The sequence below is a fragment of the Electrophorus electricus genome, chromosome 20, assembly GCF_041902795.1.
Source record: "Electrophorus electricus isolate QZ-2024a chromosome 20, ASM4190279v1, whole genome shotgun sequence".
NCBI classification, from domain to species: Eukaryota; Metazoa; Chordata; class Actinopteri; order Gymnotiformes; family Gymnotidae; genus Electrophorus; species Electrophorus electricus.
This window is the reverse complement of record NC_137516.1, coordinates 3,193,102-3,214,989: the sequence shown is the minus strand read 5'-3', so window position 1 is coordinate 3,214,989 and position 21,888 is coordinate 3,193,102. Positions and strand designations below refer to the sequence as shown.

General features: G+C 50.4%; 2 protein-coding genes across 3 annotated transcripts in view; one reads left to right on the top strand and one right to left on the bottom strand.

Annotated features, from left to right (window-relative positions):
* The window catches only part of bmp1a (bone morphogenetic protein 1a), a 41,531-nt gene that overhangs the window by 4,241 nt on the left and 15,402 nt on the right, over positions 1-21,888 (top strand). The window contains exons 2-7 of one of the 2 annotated variants that reach the window (XM_081703059.1): positions 13,196-13,392; positions 13,597-13,710; positions 14,752-14,895; positions 15,582-15,699; positions 19,605-19,783; positions 20,570-20,675. In XM_081703059.1, the coding sequence (XP_081559185.1) occupies positions 13,635-13,710; positions 14,752-14,895; positions 15,582-15,699; positions 19,605-19,783; positions 20,570-20,675 (623 nt within the window). In that variant the 5' untranslated portion in view covers positions 13,196-13,392; positions 13,597-13,634. The remainder of the gene's footprint in view (positions 1-13,195; positions 13,393-13,596; positions 13,711-14,751; positions 14,896-15,581; positions 15,700-19,604; positions 19,784-20,569; positions 20,676-21,888) is intronic. The other variant, XM_035536498.2, reaches the window with a different exon arrangement.
* LOC145652573 (uncharacterized) lies at positions 1,884-13,185 on the bottom strand. The gene has a single exon (XM_081703060.1). The coding sequence runs from the start codon at positions 6,003-6,005 to the stop codon at positions 3,414-3,416; it is 2,592 nt and encodes an 863-aa protein (XP_081559186.1). The 5' UTR covers positions 6,006-13,185; the 3' UTR covers positions 1,884-3,413.

The following is a 21,888-nucleotide window of genomic DNA, read 5'->3' as shown; positions in this document are numbered from 1 at the left end:
CTGACTAGAAACAGTTTCAGTATTCACCAAGTGCCTCCCTCCTCCTCTCAGGCTTGCTTATATTCTCTGTCCTAGTCACTGTCGTAACAAGTTAGCAGTAACTAATGAAGCAAAACATCGCTGTTCTTGGGTGTTTTGACGGGCGCCCAAGAGACAGCCAGTGGAACAATAAATTCTGTGGTCCCCTCCTTCTCATATGATGCAAGGTAGGCAGCATGAAGCTAAGGCCCTGTTAAACTGAGACATTAGTTAGCCAGAGCTGTTTGGGCAGAGGCAGTCAGTATTGGAGCAGAGCTGCTATGTTTTTTTAAGGCTGATATCACTTTGAGTCATTTTCTGAATTGTTTCGGTGCTGGCGAGCCTTTTGGGCTGTGTTTACACTTGGGAGGTATAATGACGTCTGTGCCCCAAAACTTTTAAAAGGGCATTTCTTATTTGTCTTGGGTGTCTTCACATGAAAATCACTTTGCTTCCCTATTGCTGTTTTGTTGTACTGTATGCACTGTGTTCTTTGGCATTTCGAGTGAATGACGACGATCTGCTATTGGCGAGGGTTGGTTTCATGCCTGTGGTGATGTAGTAGAAAGAACTTTAACGTCACAGCATCTGGTTTTCCTCCGTGGGATCCTCCGGCAGGTACCTGGGTTCCCCGAAGCCGGGATTTGTGGAGCCCTTGCTAACTCTTATAGAAGCCCATCACTAAATGTCCAGGAAAGGGACATGCGAGCGGGTTATCCTCTCCTCTGTCCTCTCTTTTTACTGCCTCTTGCAGTCGTAGAAGTAGAAAGAGCAAGTGGTTGGAGGTGTGTTTGTGGGGGTGGGGGGGGGGTGACCAGACCTGGAAAAAGGGAGTGCAGAAAGAAAAGGGTGAAGGAACGAGGGAGCGAAGAGGAGGCATCCGCAGAATGCAGGCCATTCAGTGTGTGCCAGCATGGGCGGGTAGGGCAGTCCAGGGCACACATCTGCGCTGGCCTGCCAATGGCACTGTGGGTCAGTCGGGGTCCTCTCAGCTGGCTCGCCGCTGCCTGTTTACACCACGCAGAGCCACCGTGTCTCCCCCCTGCTGATCTTGGACCAGTTTGGCGTGAGGATTTGACTCCTATTTGACGGGGAGAGTGAGCTGTCAGGATCGGTTCCTCTCCCAGTCTAGTGAGGCATTTATCTTTACCCCAGAACGGCACCTCATTTGTTCAAATGATGTTGAAACGTGACCAAAAAAGGTCAGTGCAAGATCTCTTAAGTGTGCGTGCGTCCGCGTGCGCGTGTTGGTGCGTGTGTTGGTGCGTGCGCGTGTGGGCGTGTTGGTCGGTTGGTCCGTGCGCGTGTGGGCGTGTTGGTCGGTCGGTCCGTGCGCGTGTGGGCGTGTTGGTCGGTCGGTCCGTGCGCGTGTGGGCGTGTTGGTCGGTCGGTCCGTGCGCGTGTGTGGGCGTGTTGGTCGGTCGGTCCGTGCGCGTGTGGGCGTGTTGGTCGGTCGGTCCGTGCGCGTGTGTGGGCGTGTTGGTCGGTCGGTCCGTGGGCGTGTTGGTCGGTCGGTCCGTGGGCGTGTTGGTCGGTCGGTCCGTGGGCGTGTTGGTCGGTCGGTCCGTGCGCGTGTGGGCGTGTTGGTCGGTCGGTCCGTGCGCGTGTGTGGGCGTGTTGGTCGGTCGGTCCGTGGGCGTGTTGGTCGGTCGGTCCGTGGGCGTGTTGGTCGGTCGGTCCGTGGGCGTGTTGGTCGGTCGGTCCGTGGGCGTGTTGGTCGGTCGGTCCGTGCGCGTGTGGGCGTGTTGGTCCGCGTCCGTCCGTGTGTTGTTCCGTCCGTCCGTCCGTGTGTTGTTCCGTCCGTCCATGTGTGTGTGTGTGTTGGTCAGTCCGCGTGTGTGTTTGTCGGCGTCCGTGTGTGTGTGTGTGTGTGTGTGTGTGTGTGTGTGTCCGTGTGTGTGTGTGTGTGTGTCCGTGTGTGTTGCTCCGTGTGTCCGTGTGTGTTGCTCCGTGTGTCCGTGTGTGTTGCTCCGTGTGTCCGTGTGTGTTGCTCCGTGTGTCCGTGTGTGTTGCTCCGTGTGTCCGTGTGGGTCGGTCCGTGTGTGTGTTTGTCCGCGTTCGCGCGCGTGTTTGTCCGTGTCTGCGCGTGTGTGTGGGCGTGTTGGTCGGTCCGGGCGTGTGTGTGTGTGGGTCCGCACGCGCGCGCGCGTGTGTTTGTCCGCGCATGTGTGTGTGTTTGTCCGCGCGTGTGTGTGTTGGTCCGCGTGTGTGTGTCCTCGTCTGCGCGCGTTTGTTTGTCTGCGTGCTTGTGTGTGTTTGTCCGTGTCCGCGTGCTTGTGTGTGTTTGTCCGCGTCCGCGCGCGTGTGTGTGTTTGTCCGCGCGCGTGTCTGTGTGTTGGTCTGCGTGTCCGTGTATGTGTTGGTCTGCGTGTCCGTGTATGTGTCGGTCGGTCCGTGTGTGTATTTGTCCGCGCGCGCGTGTTTGTCCGCGTCCGCGCGTGTCCGTGTGTGTGTTTGTCCGCGTCCGTGTGTGTGTTGGTCTGCGTGTCCGCGTGTGTGGGGGTCCGTGTGTGGGGGTCCGTGTGTGTGTCCGTGTGTGTTGGTCCGTGTGTCCGTGTGTGTGTTGGTCCGTGTGTCCGTGTGTGTGTTGGTCCGTGTGTTGGTCCGCGCATGTGTGCGCGTGTGTTGGTCCGCGCGCGTGTGCGCGTGTGTTGGTCCGCGCGTGTGTGTTGGTCCATGTGTTGGTCTGAGTGTTGGTCCGCGCGTGTGCATGTGTTGATCTGTGTGTGTGCGTGTGTGTGTTGCTCTGCGTGTGTGCACGTGTGTGTGTGGGTCCGCGTGTGTGTGTGTATGTGTTGGTCCGTGTGTCCGTGTGTGTGTGTGTGTTGGTCCGTGTGTGTGTCCACGTGTCCGTGTTTGTGTTGGTCCGTGTGTGTGTGTGTGTTGGTCCGTGTGTTGGTCCGTGCGTGTGTGTGTGTGCGTGTGTTGGTCCGTGCATTTGTGCGCGTGTGTTGGTCCGTGCGTGTGTGTCCATGTGTCCGTGTGTGTTGGTCCGTGTGTTGGTCTGCGTGTGTGTGTGCGTGCGTGTGATGGTCCGTGCGTGTGCGTGTGTTGGTCCGTGCGCGCGTGCGTGTGTTGGTCCGTGCGCGCGTGCGTGTGTTGGTCCGTGCGCGCGTGCGTGTGTTGGTCCGTGCGCGCGTGCGTGTGTTGGTCCGTGTGTGTGTGTCCATTTGTGTGTGTGTTTGTCCATTTGTGTGTGTGTTTGTCCATTTGTGTGTGTGTTGGTCCGTGTGTCCGCGTCCGTGTGTCCATGTGTGTGTTGGTTCGTGTGTGTGTTGGTCTGTGTGTTGGTCCACACATGTGCGTGTGTTGGTCCACGCGTGTGCGTGTGTGCGCATGTGTGTGTTGGTCCGTGTGTGTGTTGGTCCGTGTGTGGGTCTGCGCGTGTGCATGTGTTAGTCTGTGCGTGTGTGCGCGTGTGCGTTGGTCCATGTGTGTGTGTTTGTCCGTGTGTGTGTGTGTCCAGGTGTTGGTCCGTGTCCGTGTGTGTGTGCGTTTGTCCGCGCGTGTGTGTTTGTCCGCGCGCGCGTGTGTGTGTTGGTCTGCGTGTGTGTTGGTCCGTGTGTCCGCATGTGTGTTGGTCCGTGTGTCCGCATGTGTGTTGGTCCGTGTGTGTGTTGGTCCGTGTCCGTGTGTGTGTGTTGGTCCGTGTCCGTGTGTGTGTGTTGGTCCGTGTCCGTGTGTGTGTGTTGGTCCGTGTCCGTGTGTGTGTGTTGGTCCGTGTGTGTGTGTCCATGTGTCCGTGTGTGTTGGTCTATGTGTGTGTGTGTGTGTGTGTGTGTGTGTGTGTCCGTGTGTTGGTCCGTGTGTGTGTGTGTGTGTTGGTCTGTGCGTGTGTTGCTCTGCATGTGTGCGCGTGTGTGTGTGTTGCTCCGTGTGTGTGTGTGTTGGTCCGTGCGTGTGTTGCTCTGCATGTGTGCGTGTGTGTGTGTGTTGCTCCGTGTGTGTGTGTTGGTCCGTGCGTGTGTTGCTCTGCATGTGTGCGCGTGTGTGTGTGTTGCTCCGTGTGTGTGTGTGTGTCCGTGTTGGTCCGTGTGTGTTGGTCCGTGTGTGTGTCCATGTGTCCGTGTGTGTCCATGTGTCCGTGTGTGTGTGTTGGTCTGTGTGTTTGTTGGTCCGGGTCTGTGTGTGTGTTGGTCCGGGTCCGTGTGTGTGTGTCCGTGTGTTGGTCCGTGTCCATGTGTGTGCGTGTGTGTTGGTCCGTGCGTGTGTGTTGGTCCGTGCGTGTGTGTTGGTCCGCATGTGTGCGCGCGTGTGTGTGTGTGTTGCTCCGTGCATGTTGCTCCGTGCGTGTGTGTGTTGCTCCGTGCGGGTGTGTGTGTGTGTGTGTGTGTGTGTGTGTGTGTGTGTGTGTTGCTCCGTGCGGGTGTGTGTGTGTGTGTTGCTCCGTGCGGGTGTGTGTTGCTCCGTGCGGGTGTGTGTGTGTGTGTGTGCGTGCGGGTGTGTGTGTGTGTGTGTGCGTGCGGGTGTGTGTTGCTCCGTGCGTGTGTTGCTCCGTGCGTGTGTTGGTCTGTGCGGGTGTGCGGGTGCGTGCGGGTGTGTGTTGGTGCGTGCGGGTGTGTGTGCGGGTGTGTGTGTGCGTGTGTTGGTGCGTGCGGGTGTGTGCGTGCGGGTGTGTGTTGCTCCGTGCGTGTGTGTTGGTGCGTGCGGGTGTGTTGGTGCGTGCGGGTGTGTGTGTGTGTGTTGCTCCGTGCGTGTGTTGGTCTGTGCGTGTGTGCGGGTGTGTTGCTCCGTGCGGGTGTGTTGGTCTGTGCGGGTGTGTTGGTCTGTGCGGGTGTGTTGGTGCGTGCGGGTGTGTTGGTGCGTGCGGGTGTGTGTGTGTTGCTCCGTGCGTGTGTTGGTCTGTGCGTGTGTGCGTGTGTGTTGGTGCGTGCGGGTGTGTGTTGGTGCGTGTGTTGGTGCGTGCGGGTGTGTTGGTGCGTGCGGGTGTGTTGGTGCGTGCGGGTGTGTTGGTGCGTGCGGGTGTGTGTTGCTCCGTGCGTGTGTGTTGGTGTGTGCGGGTGTGTTGCTCCGTGCGGGTGCGTGCGGGTGTTGGTCTGTGCGGGTGTGTTGGTGCGTGCGGGTGTGTGTTGGTGCGTGCGGGTGTGTGCGTGCGGGTGTGTGCGTGCGGGTGTGTGTGTGCGTGTGTGTTGGTGCGTGCGGGTGTGTGTGTGCGGGTGTGTTGGTGCGTGCGGGAGTGTGTTGCTCCGTGCGTGTGTTGGTGCGTGTGTTGGTGCGTGCGTGCGTGTTGCTCCGTGCGGGTGTGTTGGTGCGTGCGGGTGAGTTGGTGCGTGCGGGTGTGTTGGTGCGTGCGGGTGTGTGTTGCTCCGTGCGTGCGTGTTGCTCCGTGCGTGCGTGTTGCTCCGTGCGTGCGTGTTGCTTCGTGCGGGTGTGTTGGTGCGTGCGGGTGTGCGTGTGTTGGTGCGTGCGGGTGTGTTGGTGCGTGCGGGTGCGTGTTGCTCCGTGCGTGCGTGTTGCTCCGTGCGTGCGTGTTGCTCCGTGCGTGCGGGTGTGTTGGTGCGTGCGGGTGTGTGTTGCTCCGTGCGTGTGTGTGTGTGTGTGTTGCTCCGTGCGGGTGTGTGTGTGTTGCTCCGTGCGGGTGTGTTGCTCCGTGCGGGTGTGTTGCTCCGTGCGGGTGTGCGGGTGTGTTGGTGTGTGCGGGTGTGTGTTGGTGCGTGCGGGTGTGTTGCTCCGTGCGGGTGTGTTGCTCCGTGCGGGTGTGTTGCTCCGTGCGGGTGTGCGGGTGTGTTGGTGTGTGCGGGTGTGTGTTGGTGCGTGCGGGTGTGTGTTGGTGCGTGCGGGTGTGTTGGTGCGTGCGGGTGTGTTGCTCCATGCGGGTGTGCGGGTGTGTTGGTGCGTGCGGGTGTGTGTTGGTGCGTGCGGGTGTGTTGGTCCGTGCGGGTGTGTTGGTCCGTGCGGGTGTGTGTTTGCAAGCAGTGAAAGCAAGTGACAGTGAAGGGGAGAACGATCATGTCCACAAAGCTGTGTGCAGCTGAATATGTGCACATGATGAGTGAATGTGTCAGCGCTGGCTGTATGTGAATAATGAGGAGGTGTAACACGTGGGCTTTCCCACTGTGGCGGTTAAGTGTTTAAGTAGGCCTGAGGATATTCCTGACCTGGATGGGGCCTGGATCTGGGAATAATGTGCTCGCCGGCAAATATTTCTGCTTTCCTCTTCAGACAAATGGGCATGGTGGTTTGTGTGGAGTGGTCAGTGCAGGTATTTTCTAAGTGCGTGCTTAAGATTTGTCCCTTTTGAGAGCTTTCAGTCTCCAAGGAGGAATCGGGTCTCTGTCTGCTCCTGTTTTTATTATAGAAAAACAGCACCGGCGAGGCAAAGCATAAACTCTAACGATGGATAGCATGTGTGGTGTGTTGTGTGGCCGCACGACACTTCTGGTGCTTTAGCATAGGCTGAAGTAAATTAACAATATGTATGTTGTTATCTAAACAAAGGCAATGGACTGTTTAGTTAGCGGGAACGCATTAGCAGGAATGCTTTGCTTTGTTGACGGTGTGAAGTGACCCGGAAAGCTGCAGGGAAGCTCAGTCCCGTCACCTTGCTCACAGCCAATTAGGACCAATAATCAGGACGCAAACTGCCAAAGGAATGTGGCCCTTAATGTGCTGCGTCAGCTGAGCTGTGAGAGAGACAGAGAGAGCCTGACGGCCTTCTGGCATCCCCACGATCTCTAAAGAAACTGATTCAGAAAGGAGATCTGTTGAAATTTTAATGCCCTTTTACAAGGTGTAAGGAGTGTGTGTGTGTGTGTGTGTGTGTGTGTGTGTGTGTGTGTGTGTGTGTGTGTGTGTGTGTGTGTGTGTGTGTGTGTGTGTGTGTGTGTGTGTGTGTGTGTGTGTGTGTGTGTGTGTGTGTGTTTGGTTTTGTGATCAATAGGTCCTTGTGTTTGCAGTCATTGGGCTGTTATGGTTTAGCTGAATGTAGCTTCTCTTATGACCCCTACTACTTGCAAATCTATTGAGCACACTCTCCTCTGTGCGAGTGTGTGAGCGTGAGCATGCGTGCATTTGTATATGTACTCATAGTGCTTGCTGCCTTCAGTGTGACATCTGTGTTTGCCTTTATTATCCTTAACTTATCATCTTTGTGCTTCTTATCAGTACTAAAACAGTTCTAGTATAATGCAGTGATTGGACGATTGGTTGCCAAGGTCCCAATATTGTAAAACCTTCTGGATAACCCTATTGTTATTATTTAATTAATGTAACATCTTGTCAGCTGCGCTCAGCTGGGTTGGGAAGTTGTTACCAAATGACATGTTTATACACCGCGTGCCTCAGACACGTCTCTGAAGTCGTCTCTGCTACCCTGTAGTCGTCCATTAGTCTAGCCGTCTCTACCCTCGGCACACCCCCTTTCTGTCCTGGCGCCCCTCTAACGAGCCCTAAAGGCACCCTGGGGCTTGTTATGGAATAACCCCCACGGGGAGGAGGGGGGGTACCGTGATTAGGCCCGTGAGGAGGGGCAGCCGTGCACACTCAGCTCCGGTAGCCTGGAGCTCATGTGTGCTGCTCGAGGAGACGGGCAGTGTGAGCATGTACCGAAGTGCCGAAACAGAACAGCTGGATCTGTTTTTCCAGCTGGACTGGGTGGGGAGTGGGAGACCAGCCCATCCATGTGATGGAGTACGAAAGACGATGACCGTAATGGACTTTTAGGGGGCCTGTTTTCAGTTAGAGACTACGCACGCACTTCAGTTTCAGAACGCGATGCTACAAAGACCCCAGAGGTTCAATTTAAAACCGGCTTTAAGCTCAGCGGAAGGGCCTAGCGTGTGGAGCAAAAACGTAAGGAGCTTCATGATGTCCTATATTTTGCATTTGTCAGGATTTCTTCCATATTTACGGTGGCCATTTTAAGGAAGCAACTCCTGGGCTACGACGGGACTGACCCACCTCCGTGAGCCTAGTATGCTGCTATCTTTGAGATGTAAACGCTGTATTTGTATTCATCCAGGCTTAAGAGCTGAAACCTCTCAATTTGTGGGCAGTGACTTCCAGGCTCTGTCTAGACCAATAGACTCTTGTGCACCTATAGGCAGTTCGAACAGAAAGGATTCTGGGTAAAGTTAGACGTATGGACGGCAGCTGTCACAGGAGCTCAGGTGGAGAGCCAGAGAAAGTGCAGGCACCTACAGAGGTGAAAGTTTAAAAAACAACCGTAGGTGAAAAAAACTGCCATCGGAGACACGAGGGGTTAAGTCACGTCAGGCGTTAAACGCAACACGCTTCGCTTCTTGGAAATGGGGACATACTTGACATACTGTGATGATACCGCACTCGTATTTTCATGTACCGTCTCTTGTTGAACGCCATTCTGTCCTCCTCACACGTGTGAATCACTTCTGCTTGTGTCTGCTCCTGGAGCACTATTGAGTGTGAGCACTTAGACACCGAAAGGAATAAGAACAGAGCCGCGGCGTTGTGGCCGACACCAGAGAAATAATCTGGCTTAGGTTTGACAGGAGTTTCACCAAAGAGATCAGCTAGAAGTGTCAAGCTTGTAATAATTCCATCATGTAATGATCCAATAATCAACCTGTATACATCTCGAGCCATTTCTGCCGATGTAATTAAATTAGAACAGCTGCGTATAGTAGTAAACAAGCTCCAGTAAACAACCGCAACTGGAACGCTTCCTCTCGTATAACCTTTCGCAGGTGGTTTTGGATTTTCTGAAAGTTCTGAAAGATCTCTCCTCTGTGGCCTCTGTGAAATTTTGGATGTACCACTCCTCCTGCAGCCTAACCGCTGCTGAATTTTCCTCTTAAATCATTATTTTGATGCAGCTGATATCCCAAGACCCTCTTCTGTTCTTTAACGTGAAGTCCAGTGAATTCCATGGGTGCCCAAGCTAAGCAACAGCTGTTGAGAGTCTCGTAATGTGAGAAGCAGGCAGCAGGACCGTGACACCCCCACCCTCTTCTGGGTCTACCCTCCTTTATTTCTCTGCATCAAACAGCTCATCCTTCTATCCCTCACCTGGTTAGCAGTCATGGCATGCTTTACCCGGGTTCATTAGTTCGTGGTGGTGGTGATGGCATCCGCCGCCCGATGTTACTCAGGCCTCCTGTGCACGCGAGTTCGCCTGCTTGTGCCGCCTGAACCACTCCTGCGCGTCCCTGTGTGTCCCCGGGTCTCCCCGGGTCTCCCCGGGTCTCCCCAGGTCTCCATGCTTGTTCGTTGCGGCCCAACGCAGCTACGACGGTCACTGCACTCAAGAACAGCGGCTTGGGCGACGGAGGGCGATCGATGCAGGGAGAAAACGCTGCGTTGCCACGACAACTGGGCGAAAAAAGGGATGGAGAAGGGGGGGGCGGGGAGGCCGGGCTGTTGTTGGGCGGCCTGTTTGTGCTCTTTGGTCTTGGCCCAGGACGAGGAACAATTACATGCCAGATTAAGAGCTTGGCCGTGGCAGAGATGTGGTCGTCGGGTCTCACGTCAGGTTCGGGCTCCCCAGAGAGTTCTGGAGAGATGCCAACTGCGCCGGGCAAGCGAGCATGATTGGTCCACGCCATGTGTGGTTGGCGCGTCGCCTGCCCGGTGGCATCGGGCCTGGCATCAGGGGTTGCTGGTATCTGTAGAGTTTAGACTCAAAGAGGAGGGGGGGGTGTTTAGCGTTGGCAACAGTTTGGTTTTTTTGTTTTTTTTTGTTGTCATTGCTGGAGTCTACATATATTTGAGTGCACCCATGTGGAAAAGGTCAGGAAATATTACACACACACACACACACACACACACACACACACACATTTATCTATAAAGTGTAGTGTACTGTAGTAAAATTTGTCGCGGTCGTAAATATTGCAGTGAAGCACAAAATGCATATATTTATTTATTTATTAACATGTGAAGCACCTAAGAAGCATCTCATGGAATTGGATTGCAATTCACTCACTCACTCGCAGTTAGCAAGCAGGAAATTCTCCACAAGGTGCGAGCTTACATGGTTCCAAGCTTACAGCTCCTTTCTCATACAGCAATATATTGTATTATTTTCATATTTTTTAGTGTTGCCATTAGCCTCTGATTCTTACAGGGTGGCTACAGAAATTCTGGATAAAGTGAAAATTTTATTGTAAAATTTTATTGTGAAAATTTTGTGAACCACTTCAAGCTCCTCAGCACAGTTACATCCTTTATTTGAAATGTAAATCAATCAAGAAAAATCATGCTTCCTCTTGCCCAAGTTAGTGAGTCCACTGAAACGCACAACCTGAATGAACCCTGGTGGGCCTTGTACCGTAAGCCCCGTGCCTTGAGGTCAATTCCCCTGATTGGCTTTTGCGTTTTTTAGATCCTCTGCTCAGTGACCAGTGACGTCACAGACCACCTCCCCCCTAAGTCACATTTCTCTGGCACACACCGAGTCCTGCCTCGGAGTTTGGAATATCTGCGGAATTTCCTTCTCCAGCCCTGCTCTGTGTTTAGTTACAGACATGCCGTCATCTTCCAACTGATGGTGGTTTTCAGCCACTTGCTATTCCGAGTTAGATCCGCCAGTGCAGGGTTTGACCATGGGGGGGGTCAGGCCTGCCCGGGCTCGTGGGACGCCCTCTTTGACTACTCGTGTAGGGCTTCATTCATTTCTTTTGTCATGGTATGCTGCTGCATGTGGCAGAGCTACAATGTTTTCTCCCTCTCCCTCAATGTTGATAGGTGGTTACTTTGGTCTGCCAGGTATGTCTGAAGGTGTGTTTGGAACGTGCCTGGTCTCGCTGGTGGAAACCCACACCTTTCAGCCACACACACACACACACAACGCGTTTGTTAAGACCCGGCGAGAGATGGAGGAAACTCTGGTGTCACCTCCTCCCATCCCTGTTTCTCCCTCTGCCTCCCTCTATCCTGTCATGGACACACTCTGGCCGTTGTTATGGCAACCTTTTAAAGCCCCGTTAGCCAAGCGCCATTTGGGTTTCAAGCTAACTGTGTCCTCCCCGTTGTTCTTCCTGGAGTCGCACCCTCTGGGATTAGGCTGGACCCACTCTGGGATTAGGCTGGACCCACTCTGGGATTAGGCTGGACCCACTCTGGGATTAGGCTGGACCCACTCTGGGATTAGCCTGGACCCACTCTGGGATTAGCCTGGATCCACGTCTTCCTGTAGACGTTCCACCCTGTCATTTCAGTCCTGTTGGCCATGTTTGGAAAAGGCTTGCGTTCTGTCAGGTCTCGGTGAAGCAGAGGGAGATGAGCTTTCCAGAATGTCTGAGCCTAGAACAGAGAGAGAATGTGTGTGTGTGTGTGTGTGTGTGTGTGTGTGTGTGTGTGTGGTTACAAGTGTTCAGTTTAATAGCACTAGTAAAAGTCCTTAATAATGTAATAAATGGCAGTAATTTTTTTTTATTAGAGAAGTGTGAGTTCCTCTGCTCCACCCCTTCAGACAAGATAGGCCTGGCTGGGGTGGACAGCAACAGTCCTTGATAAAGCACACACACACTCACCCACGTGACCACTGGCATAGCCTGCTTAGTAAGGAGACTGATGCACATCACATCTGCTTGCTGGCCTCGTTAACAGGAGAGCTGTGTCCTCCTCAGGTGTCTGCTGACCATACACTGTTGTATCTTATTTTCCTTTACTCAAGCTTCTTTTTTTTTTTCTTTTTGGCCACTGAGTTGTTTGTGTGACATCTGCAAGGATAGATATAGATAGATAGATTTTATATATAGATAGATAGATATAGATAGAGATATAGATAGTTAGTTATATATAGACTATATATATATATAGACAGACAGACACAGACACACACACACACAGTCTACAAGGATGGAGGCGAAAATTGATGGGCTGGTTTGTTTCCAGTGCTGTATCATGAATGACTCTACTGTTGCCACCCATAAGGAAAACTAATAATATTGGAAAACACAAACAGAATTCTAATGATCACCAATCAGGTGCTGTAACGTCCTTTCTCTTCAAAACACCTTCTGTTCCCAATGGAATTTTTTATGCATATTTTGGTCGATTTGCAGGAAAAAAAGTGCTGGAGACAGGAAATGTGGGTTGATGTTTCTTTGTGGCTTTCTCAGAACAACCAATCCAGATGTGGAAGCGGTGAAGTGAAAGGTCATCAGACCACATTCCCTATTCTGATGCTATATCTAAACATAGCCTGGGTCCGTGTTTGGGTGTATACCGTGCATTCGGTTAGCCGCTGGAAGTGCATGGAGTGGGTGGGAAGGCGGAGAAGCAGAGAGTGTGGGGAACTCTTGAGAACCTGGACTGGTGTTCAACACAGCCTTTGCTCTGTGTCAGAAGGTCCAACCTTTTCCAGGGAACTGATAATTGTCCAGGACTTCTGCTATTTCAGAGCACAACTGTGTTTGTCCTTTTTCACAGTTTTTAGCAGAATGGTTTGGAAAACTATTGTATATTATAAAATATTGGTGTTTAGTATTACAGTGCCTAAGAAATGTATGTGTGATATTAATTGAAATGTGCTCACATTCATCTACGTATGCCATATCATGTGCACGTTACTGGCCATGTTACTCTGCCCTCCAAGCAGCCTGGCAAATGTTGTAGGTGTGTGTTAATGTTTGAGGGCATGTCAGCAGGGGTAGATTTTTATTTTTTATATATATATATATATCTATATAAATTGTCCTGAATAGAAGACAAGAATGTTCTGACCCACATAGATCATGCTGTTACATGTGCAGTCACTAAATGTCCATTAAAATAGAAGCAGACTGAATAGCTCGGTTATAACAGCCCCACACGGTCCAGTTAAAGTGTATACATATGCAGACGTTTCCATTCACGTCCCAGGGTCAATATGGCAGCAGCTTCAGAGGTTGGCGTGCGACCGACGGACAGGAATCGGGAGAGTGGGGCAGGCCAAAATGGCCCGCGCCGTTTTTGGTTTATTGAATAGGACACAGTAGGAGTTCTTAACCCAAGCTATGTACGGCATCAGAGTGAAGAACGGCTCGGCTCTTTCTCGGCTTTCGCTTCAGCAGCAGCTGCCCTTAACGAGTTTTGCACATGTAGATTAAATTAGGTTCTTCACGACCAGTAACAATATACACTGCCTGGCCAAAAAAAAAAAAACGTCACACACTCTAATATTTCGTTGGACCGCCTTTAGCTTTGATTACGGCACGCATTCGCTGTGGCATCGTTTCCACAAGCTTCTACAATGTCACAATTTATTTCTGTCCAGAGTTGCATTAATTTTTCCCCAAGATCTTGTATTGATGATGGGAGATTTGGACCACTGCGCAAAGTCTTCTCCAGCACATCCCAAAGATTCTCAATGGGGTTCAGGTCTGGACTGTGTGGTGGCCAATCCATGTGTGAAAATGATGCCTCATGCTCCCTGAACCACAACAGCATTAAATCACTACTCTTGCCATGACGGTGAGAAAAATAAGTAAACGAATATTCCCAACAGTAAAATGTGGGAAATTTTATTCTTCCTAATTTGGGATTTCTTCGTCAAATCGATGAACTGCTCGACTCTAGTTTGAAGTAGATCTATTAAAAACTAGCATTATTCTACGTGGCCCTGTACTAATTTAACAGATTTCCTGAAGGTCCTTACAGTTTGTTGCTCTCTTCCAGTTGCCTATCTGGGGGACATAGCACTGGATGAAGAGGATATGCACATGTTTAAAGTGGACCGTATTGTGAACGTAGTCCAGAGAACCATCACGGACCTCAGCCAGACAGATACAGGTAAGTGTGCGCGTGCGTGTCATGGACGTTAGTGAACCTGTAGCACTGTTAGAAGTGTAGCAGGAGGGTGCAGGGGTGAAGGTGTTAGGACGATTCTAAGAGCCTATGACCGATTTATTAGATTTTTTTAGTTTTTCTCATTAGGGTTCAGTGTGATCCCTTTATGCTCCCAGGCCGTGCCCCTGGTTATGGGCGGGGCTTGCAGATGACTCAGTAGTGCTGAAATAGCTGGAATCCGGCAGGGACGCAGGGCCTCGGGTTACCATGGTTTCATGAGCTCTGCTAATGGCTCGGTTCCTCTGCCCTTCAGAAAGGCAGTTCCATTTCGGGACAACAGGAACAACCCTTTTTGGATATGTGTGTTAATCTTGCAGTAAAAGGTGCGTGATGCACCTTATCGTGCAGAATGAACTCAGTGTGTCTTAGGTAGGAGAAGGAACGGCTGCCGTCGAGCAGTAATTTGTGTAGTCGGGAACCAAAGCACTAGGCGAGATTTGGCATAATGGGGGGAAAAGCACATCATGCCCCATTGGATTGTTTGTGCGATAAAGCGGTGAGTGATGTCATCGCAGCAAGCGAGACGTGAGGGTGCGCTCCCACAGGTGATGAGTGAGACAGAAGACACGACACGCATTCACCCTGATGTGGAGATGCATGATTTTGCTCAACAGCTGAGAAAAAGCCAGCGTTTATTTAAAAAAAAGAACGTCTGCGTTTGTCATCCTATGGGCGTTTGGCTGATAATGTCGCAACAGATATGTGTCCCTGAAAAAAATCTTCTTCTCTGTCTAACTCACTCAATCTCACACGCTCAGTATACACACATTCACACAGCCCATTAAGGGAATGTCCCCAGCTGATAAATGGTGAAGTGAGAGTGTTTTGACAGAATTATGACTCTAACACTGCTAAGCTTGCATCTAACAGCTCCCGTTTTGAGCCCGTTTAAAGTGGCGCGAGTAAGACGTGTAAGAGTTGTAACCGTCCTTTCCGAATTTCTGTAGGTGAACCTCAGTGTTTATTTAATGTTGTAAATGACAGGTTTGTCTGCCAATGAGACGAGTCCAAACACTGCGGTGTCCAATCGGCAGGGCTCGCGACGCAGGAAGAGGGCAGCGACGTCCAGACCCGAGAGGGTGTGGCCTGAGGGAGTCATTCCGTATGTCATAAGTGGGAACTTCAGTGGTAAGTGACTCAGTTAAGCTCCCTCTCCAGAGACCGGGTGTGCGTTGGCTCCGATCCACTGATGTACTGCAAAATCTGTTCATCGTATGTGTTTGTCCTTGGCCTATGTCCTCCCTGAATGAAGTCCTCCGATCACGTCTGCGTAGCCACCTTTTGATCTGGTCTGGAGGTCTTTTCTCTGCTTGTGTGTATTACTTGCATGCTGCGTTGACTGACCTTGCTGTGACCTTGCTGTGACCTGCGTGACCTGGGAACCCGCCGAGGTGTCGATTACAGCGCGAGGCGGTCGGGTTTTCCTGTTTTGCTGATCGCAGCAGTAATGCCGTGAGCAGGAGTTACACAAGAGGAAGGCAGCGTGGAAGCGCTGAGTCAGCAAAGCGCACTCGCCCTCTGACTCGCTCGGTCCCTTGCCTCTCTTCCGTGCTTCAGAAGAGGGTTGCGGAGACATAGAGAACGGCCTGCCATGATCAGTTTTTGAATTTGATGGTCCCTGTAACGTGTTGACGTCCCGAGATGTAGTTTGTTCATATACTGATGCTAGTCTTGGATTAAACAGCGCTGTTATGAACGATATGCTGTATAAATCTGCTTTAGTCTGTGCTTAATCTTATTCTATACCATAAGACTTGCCTTAAATAAATAGATTTCTTTTCTTCCTCTGAGGACAAACTGTGTGTGTTCTACAGGTAGTCAGAGGGCCATATTTAGGCAGGCCATGAGGCACTGGGAGAAACACACATGTGTGACCTTCATCGAGAGAACCACAGAGGAGAGCTACATAGTCTTCACCTACCGGCCGTGTGGGTGAGTGTTAGCGTGAGCATGAGTCTACGTGTTCTTGTGACCACTAGTGTGAGTATCATGTCTGCGTTCTTTCCGTCTACTGGCTGTCTGTGTGTGTGTGTGTGTGTGTGTGCCTGTGTCTGTGTGAGGGAGAGACAGACTGGTTTTGAGACTCCACAGCAGGGGGTGGAAGCTTTTGACTCTGTCAGGAAGGAACTGTGCTCACTCATCCCTCTCTCTCTTCCTCCTTTTCTCTCTCTCTTCCTTATCGTCTGTTCTTCTCGATTCATCGCCGAAGTGCTTTTCCATCCGTCCTCTTTATCATTGTTCTGTTCTTGCTCATCCTGCCTGCCTTCACCAGGTATAGCTTGGGGTGTGTGGGTGGATGGGTGTGAGTGTGTGTGTGTGTGGATGGGTGGGTGTGGGTGGATGGGTGTGTGGTTGGTTGAGTGGGTGTGTGGTTGGGTGGGTGTGTGGATGGATGGGTGTGTGTGTGTGGGTGGATGGGTGTGTGTGGGTGGGTGTGTAAGTAGATGTCTGGTTACTTTGTCACAATGCTCTGATGTCTCACTGGAGCCCACATGCACATCAGGCGTTTGTCAGAGTCCGTGCAGATGCCCACAGAGTGTGTTCGGGGTTCCTGGGTTCAGAGGTGAGCCGGGTTTACCTCGGCCCTGCTGACTTCCTCCTCCAGCTCTGCGACTCTGCGGTTATGCCGTCCTGAAGAACATCCTCGTCTCTGGCAGACGGCGAGTCCACAAACGCCAAATATTAAAACCTTACAGAGAAAACTGAATGACATAAAGACTTAAACTGATGAAAGCAAAAGTGACCTGCCAAGACCTGCCAAATAAGCAGAGCAGTCCAGACATTTTGTAACTTAATGTCTGTAGCAAAGTAATCTAACCTAATGCCTACTTTAGCATTAAGCTATTTAATTAAGTTACATTAAGATGTAAACATGTATGTAAACTACATAGATCACGTAACGTGCGCGGTGCTTTTTTGGACGGTTGTGCTAAAACAATAGGAAGCCATATAACAAATGAAAAGATCCAGAATTAAGAAAAGAGACCCGCTAATGTAGACACCGTGCGTCCTCAGATGAGTTTTCTATGGAAATCAAACCTCCAAAGCTCCTTGTCATCTGTGAGACTCCACCCACAACCCGGAGCACTCTCTGGGCAGGGCACCTCTGGTCATGACTGCACTGACCTGTTTACGTACGCTTAAGCTTCACAGAACCATCATGTCATCTGTAACGTAACCTCTTGCCTGGGTTTCAACACCTTGGAAGCCTTTGTAGCACGCGGTCTTATTTAGGGACATTTGCATTCAAAACCAAGGGGGGAGTCACTGAATATTAGTAGCGCCGGTCTGCCACGCTGCTGTAATGTCCTAGACGTATGCCTCCTTCTGTGTCTTGAGGCCAGCGAGACTCACTTCTTTATCTCCTGTGCCGAGTGTTCTGTTTAAAGGCAGTGAAGTGTAATTACTGGACAGTAATTTTCACAGGACAGCCACAGGAAAGCCAGGAAGAGATAAAAAGGGCTTTTTACATTAATTCATGATTTCTTCTTTGGTCACACGCTAATATTTCTTTGGACCGCCTTTAGCTTTGATTACGGCACGCATTCGCTGTGGCATCATTTCCACAAGCTTCTGCAATGTCGCAACATTTATTTCTGTCCAGAGTTGTATTAATTTTTCCCCAAGGTCTTGTATTGATGATGGGAGATTTGGACCACTGCGCAAAGTCTTCTCCAGCACATCCCAAAGATTCTCAATGGGGTTCAGGTCTGGACTCTGTGGTGGCCAATCCATGTGTGAAAATGATGTCTCATGCTCCCTGAACCATCCTTTCACAATTTGAGCCCGATGAATCCTGGCATTGTCATCTTGGAATATGCCTGTGCCATCAGGGAAGAAAAAATCCATTGATGGAATAACCTGGTTGTTCAGTATATTCAGGTAGTCAGCTGACCTCATTCTTTGGACACATAACATTGCAGAACCTAGACCTGACCAACTGCAGCAACCCCAGATCATAGCACTGCCCCCACAGGCTTGTACGGGAGGCACTAGGCATGATGGGTGCATCACTTCAGCCGCCTCTCTTCTTACCCTGATGCACCCATCACTCTGGAACAGGGTCAATCTGGACTCCTCAGACCACATGACCTTCTTCCATCGCTCCAGAGTCCAATCTTTATGCTCCCTAGCAAACTGAAGTCATTTTTGCCAGTTAGCCTCACTGACAAGTGGTTTTCTTAAGGCTACACAGCTGTTCAGTCCGTCTCTTGAGTTCCCTTCACGTTGTGCGTGTGGAAATGCTCTTACTTTCACTATTAAACATATCCCTGAGTTCTACTGCTGTTTTTCTATGATTTTATTTCACCACACGTTTAAGTGATCGCCGAACACGATCATTCAAGAGTTTTCTCTGACCACATTCCTTCCTCGAAGATGATGTTTCCCTACTGTCCTTCCACTTTTTAATAATGCAATTAATTTGACCCTTCTCAAACAGATTAACATCTTTCCCACAACCACAGGAAGCGTCTTTCTACATGGTTGTTTAACAAATCACAAGCGACTCACTGCATCAGTTAGGGTTAAATAACTTGTTGCCAGCTGAAACACAATTACCTATGCAGTAATTATCCAATGGGAGGCTCTTACCTATTTGCCTAGTTAAATCCAGGCGATGACCTTTTTTCTGGCCAGGCAGTATTTATATGTATATATATATATATATATATATATATATATATATATATGTGTGTGTGTGTGTGTGTGTGTGTGTGTGTGTGTAGCAAATAGAATTTGTTTCCGCTGAAATGTATTCCTTACTTGTTCATACATAAATACATTTAAATGGTAAAAGAGGAAGGTGATGCTTATTTGTTTTTCTAGATTATTCAAAGCATGCCTGTAACATTGGGAAGGGATGCTTGGATGGAGAGGTACAGTTGAACTGATGAAGTTCTCTGAAACATCCTTGAACAGATAACTAAAGTTTAGTAGAGCCAGTGGCTGTAAGTACACACAGTTAGTAATAATGAAACATCATTTTTGCTAACAGTGTTCCTGGCTGGAGGTGTCTGCGTCTGCGTCTGTTTGTCTGCGTCTGTGTGTCTGCGTGTCTGTCTGTGTGTGGACTGACTTCATAAACTACCACTGTGCTTCCACTCTCTGCTCTTTTGCTTCTAGTCATTTTTAGCTCTGCAGAGATACAGGGAGTTTTTTTCCTCTAAGTGTACACGATGACTGTCAGAGTGCATGTGTGGAAGGGCTGGTGTGTATTATACAGAGGACCTTTTTCCTCCTATTGCCAGCAGACAAACCAGACTCTGATGACTACTTAGGCAACACCACCGCGTGCGGGCGCGCGTGTGTGTGTGTGTGTGTGTGTGTGTGTGTGTGTGTGTGCATGCGCAAAAACCATATGTCTACTGTGCAAAGTTCAAGGCAGTTTTCTGGAGCAAATCACTGGCTGCTCAGTAATTAGAGAGTGGCCTGTTGCGTCCACACAGGCGCTCCGTGTGTGTGAGTGTGTGTCTGTCGTGCTGCTGAGCTGCCAGTCTTTTTTTTTTCCATGCACGTTGCAGTGTGTGCACTCGGAACAAAGCACACTAATCCAAAGGGCATTTCTTCAGCTGATGGGCCGCACGTGTGTCCTTCCCATGGTAGCTGGGTTGCACACGTCACGCGACACCGAGCCAATCGGCAGTTTTCCTCCTCTCAACACTCTAGAGCTTTAGAGCCAGCAGACTCAATCCCTAAGGTCCCACAGTCTTCATGTCATAATCATTGGTGTTTCATTTATATCATAGAACATAGATATTCAAGTCACAGTTATTCCAATGAAAGACGGTGGTAACCGCGTGGTAAAACAATGGTAACGGTTTGTCTCTTCCTGACAGGTGTTGCTCATATGTGGGTCGCAGAGGCGGGGGGCCCCAGGCGATATCCATCGGCAAGAACTGCGACAAGTTCGGAATCGTGGTGCACGAGCTCGGTCACGTGATCGGGTTCTGGCACGAGCACACGCGGCCGGACCGCGACGACCACGTCAGCATCATACGTGACAACATCCAGCCAGGTATGACCTTGCGCCAAACAGCACATGGCTCCAACAGGAAGCGGCTGCAACAGGACTCGCGGGCTTGCAAAAGGTCACCTAAGCAAAAATAATCGCGCCATTTCTAATTTATTGGAATTCGAGGCATGAGCCAATCAACTGTCTCATTGGTGCTTTGACCTGGAGGACGCACCCATAAAGACGGCTCTACTTCAGGTTGTGTCCTTACAGAGAGAGAAGTTTTAGCCAATGTCTTTTCTCCAGAGCTGATGAGAGCATGGTGCCGACATTCCGAGAACGCCTCCTACCCCTACTTAAGAAGACGGGCCAAGATCTGTTCAGCTAATAACCTGCTGCTCACCGTGATCGTGTCTTAGCAATGGCTTAACAATGTCTAATTTATGGATCTCTGACTGCTACCCTCTGCCACAGGTCATGATCTTAATTCATAGGTGTAGCCAGGGTTTGTTTGTACGGTCCCAACTGCTCATGGAAGCACTGGAATTAAAACCTACCCATGTCATTTTGTGGTCTAAGCGCACAGAACCTGAACAGAAATCCTTGAGAAACATTCGGAGGTTAACGGTGTGAACAAACTTAAAATTAGTCTGCAGTTTAGCCTGAAAATAACTGCTAGGTCTGAATTTTATCTTAATTTGGGATTTAACTCATTAAGGAGCCTATAGATTATGACAACCCATATATAAAAACCATATATAAACCCCGTTGAAAATGGCTTTAGCTGTGGCTGTCTGCCTCATGAGAAGTTTCCATTAGGCTTCCTCCAGTCTGTCTCTGACCACACAGGACAGGAGTATAACTTCTTGAAGATGGAGCCCGGGGAAGTGGACTCTCTAGGGGAAACCTATGACTTTGATAGCATCATGCACTACGCCAGAAATACATTTTCCAGGTAAGAGGTGGCATTAACTCTCCAACAGCCATAGCATTTCCACATGGTTTTTATGTGCCTGTATTGTGTGGGCTTAGACTTAGAAAGAAAGAGAAGCCCAGTTTCCACTCCTGGAGATCTACTACTCTGCAGAGTTTCGCTCCAACTCTCTTGTTTAGATGATGGCCTGAAGGCCTTTGCCGATTGGATCAGATGGGTTAGATTAGGCTAATTGAGTTGGAACAAACTCCGCATGTTGGTGGTTCTCCCAGACTGGAGCCCTGTGGAGAGCATGTTCCTCCTCAAACACAGCCTGCTGGTCACCCTTTAAGGACCAGCCATTGCCGGGACCCTGTGGGTTAATAATGTTTCATGCACAACAGGACGGATGGATGTGTGTGCCTTCGAACGCAATATCACGTGTCGTGAAGGCTCAGAGTCTGATCACGTATTGTGAAGGCTCAGAGTCTAATCTAGCTGACAGAGGCTTCTACCTGCTGGCACAGAGGTTTGATCTTCAGGTGTCTTTAGATCTGCTGGAGCTTGGTTGATGGTGCCCTGGTTTCATCCTCTACTAAACAGTGTAGTGCCATCCTCTGTTTGTCTGTTTTGTCTTCTTGTGGAAACATAAATGAACTATTAATAAATAAATAAATAAATTAATTAGTGGCTTATGGTTTAAACATCACATGGAGTGGTGATTCTGAAGTGCTTATTTGCATCCTCGTCCAGTAACATGGATCAGAGGACGGCGTTTACGCCGAGATCAAGTCTGTGCTGGCAGCGTGTGGCTGACTGGTTATGGAAATGAAGCAGATGGATTTCTGTCTGGTTTGCGTTTCTGTTTCTCTCCATCAGTGCGCTCCGCTGGCTGGAGGAAGGTCCACGTGGTTTGTCTCGTCCCCCGCCCTCAGCACTTTGTAGCTCCATGTCCGTTGTCTCAAAGTGTGGCATCGGCGCGCCCCTGGACTGGCACTGTGAGCCTGGCACTGATGAGCATGCCAGCACGATCCTGGCATAGCGCTTTCTTTTTTCTTTTTTTTTCTTTTTTTTGTGCTGAGCTTTGACAATGAAGTCATTGTGCTTCTCATGTGCCAGTGTACACTGAACGGTCATGTAGGAAGGGGGAGGTGTGTGTGTGTGTGTGTGTGTGTGTGTGTGTGTGAGTGTGTGAGTGTGTGCGTGCGTGCGTGCGTGCGTGCGTGCGTGCGAGCGTGCGTGCGAGCGTGCGTGC

Excerpts from the sequence above, each read along its gene's own strand:
- LOC145652573 (XM_081703060.1), bottom strand. The coding sequence starts at position 6,005 with ATGTGCACATATTCAGCTGCACACAGCTTTGTGGACATGATCGTTCTC.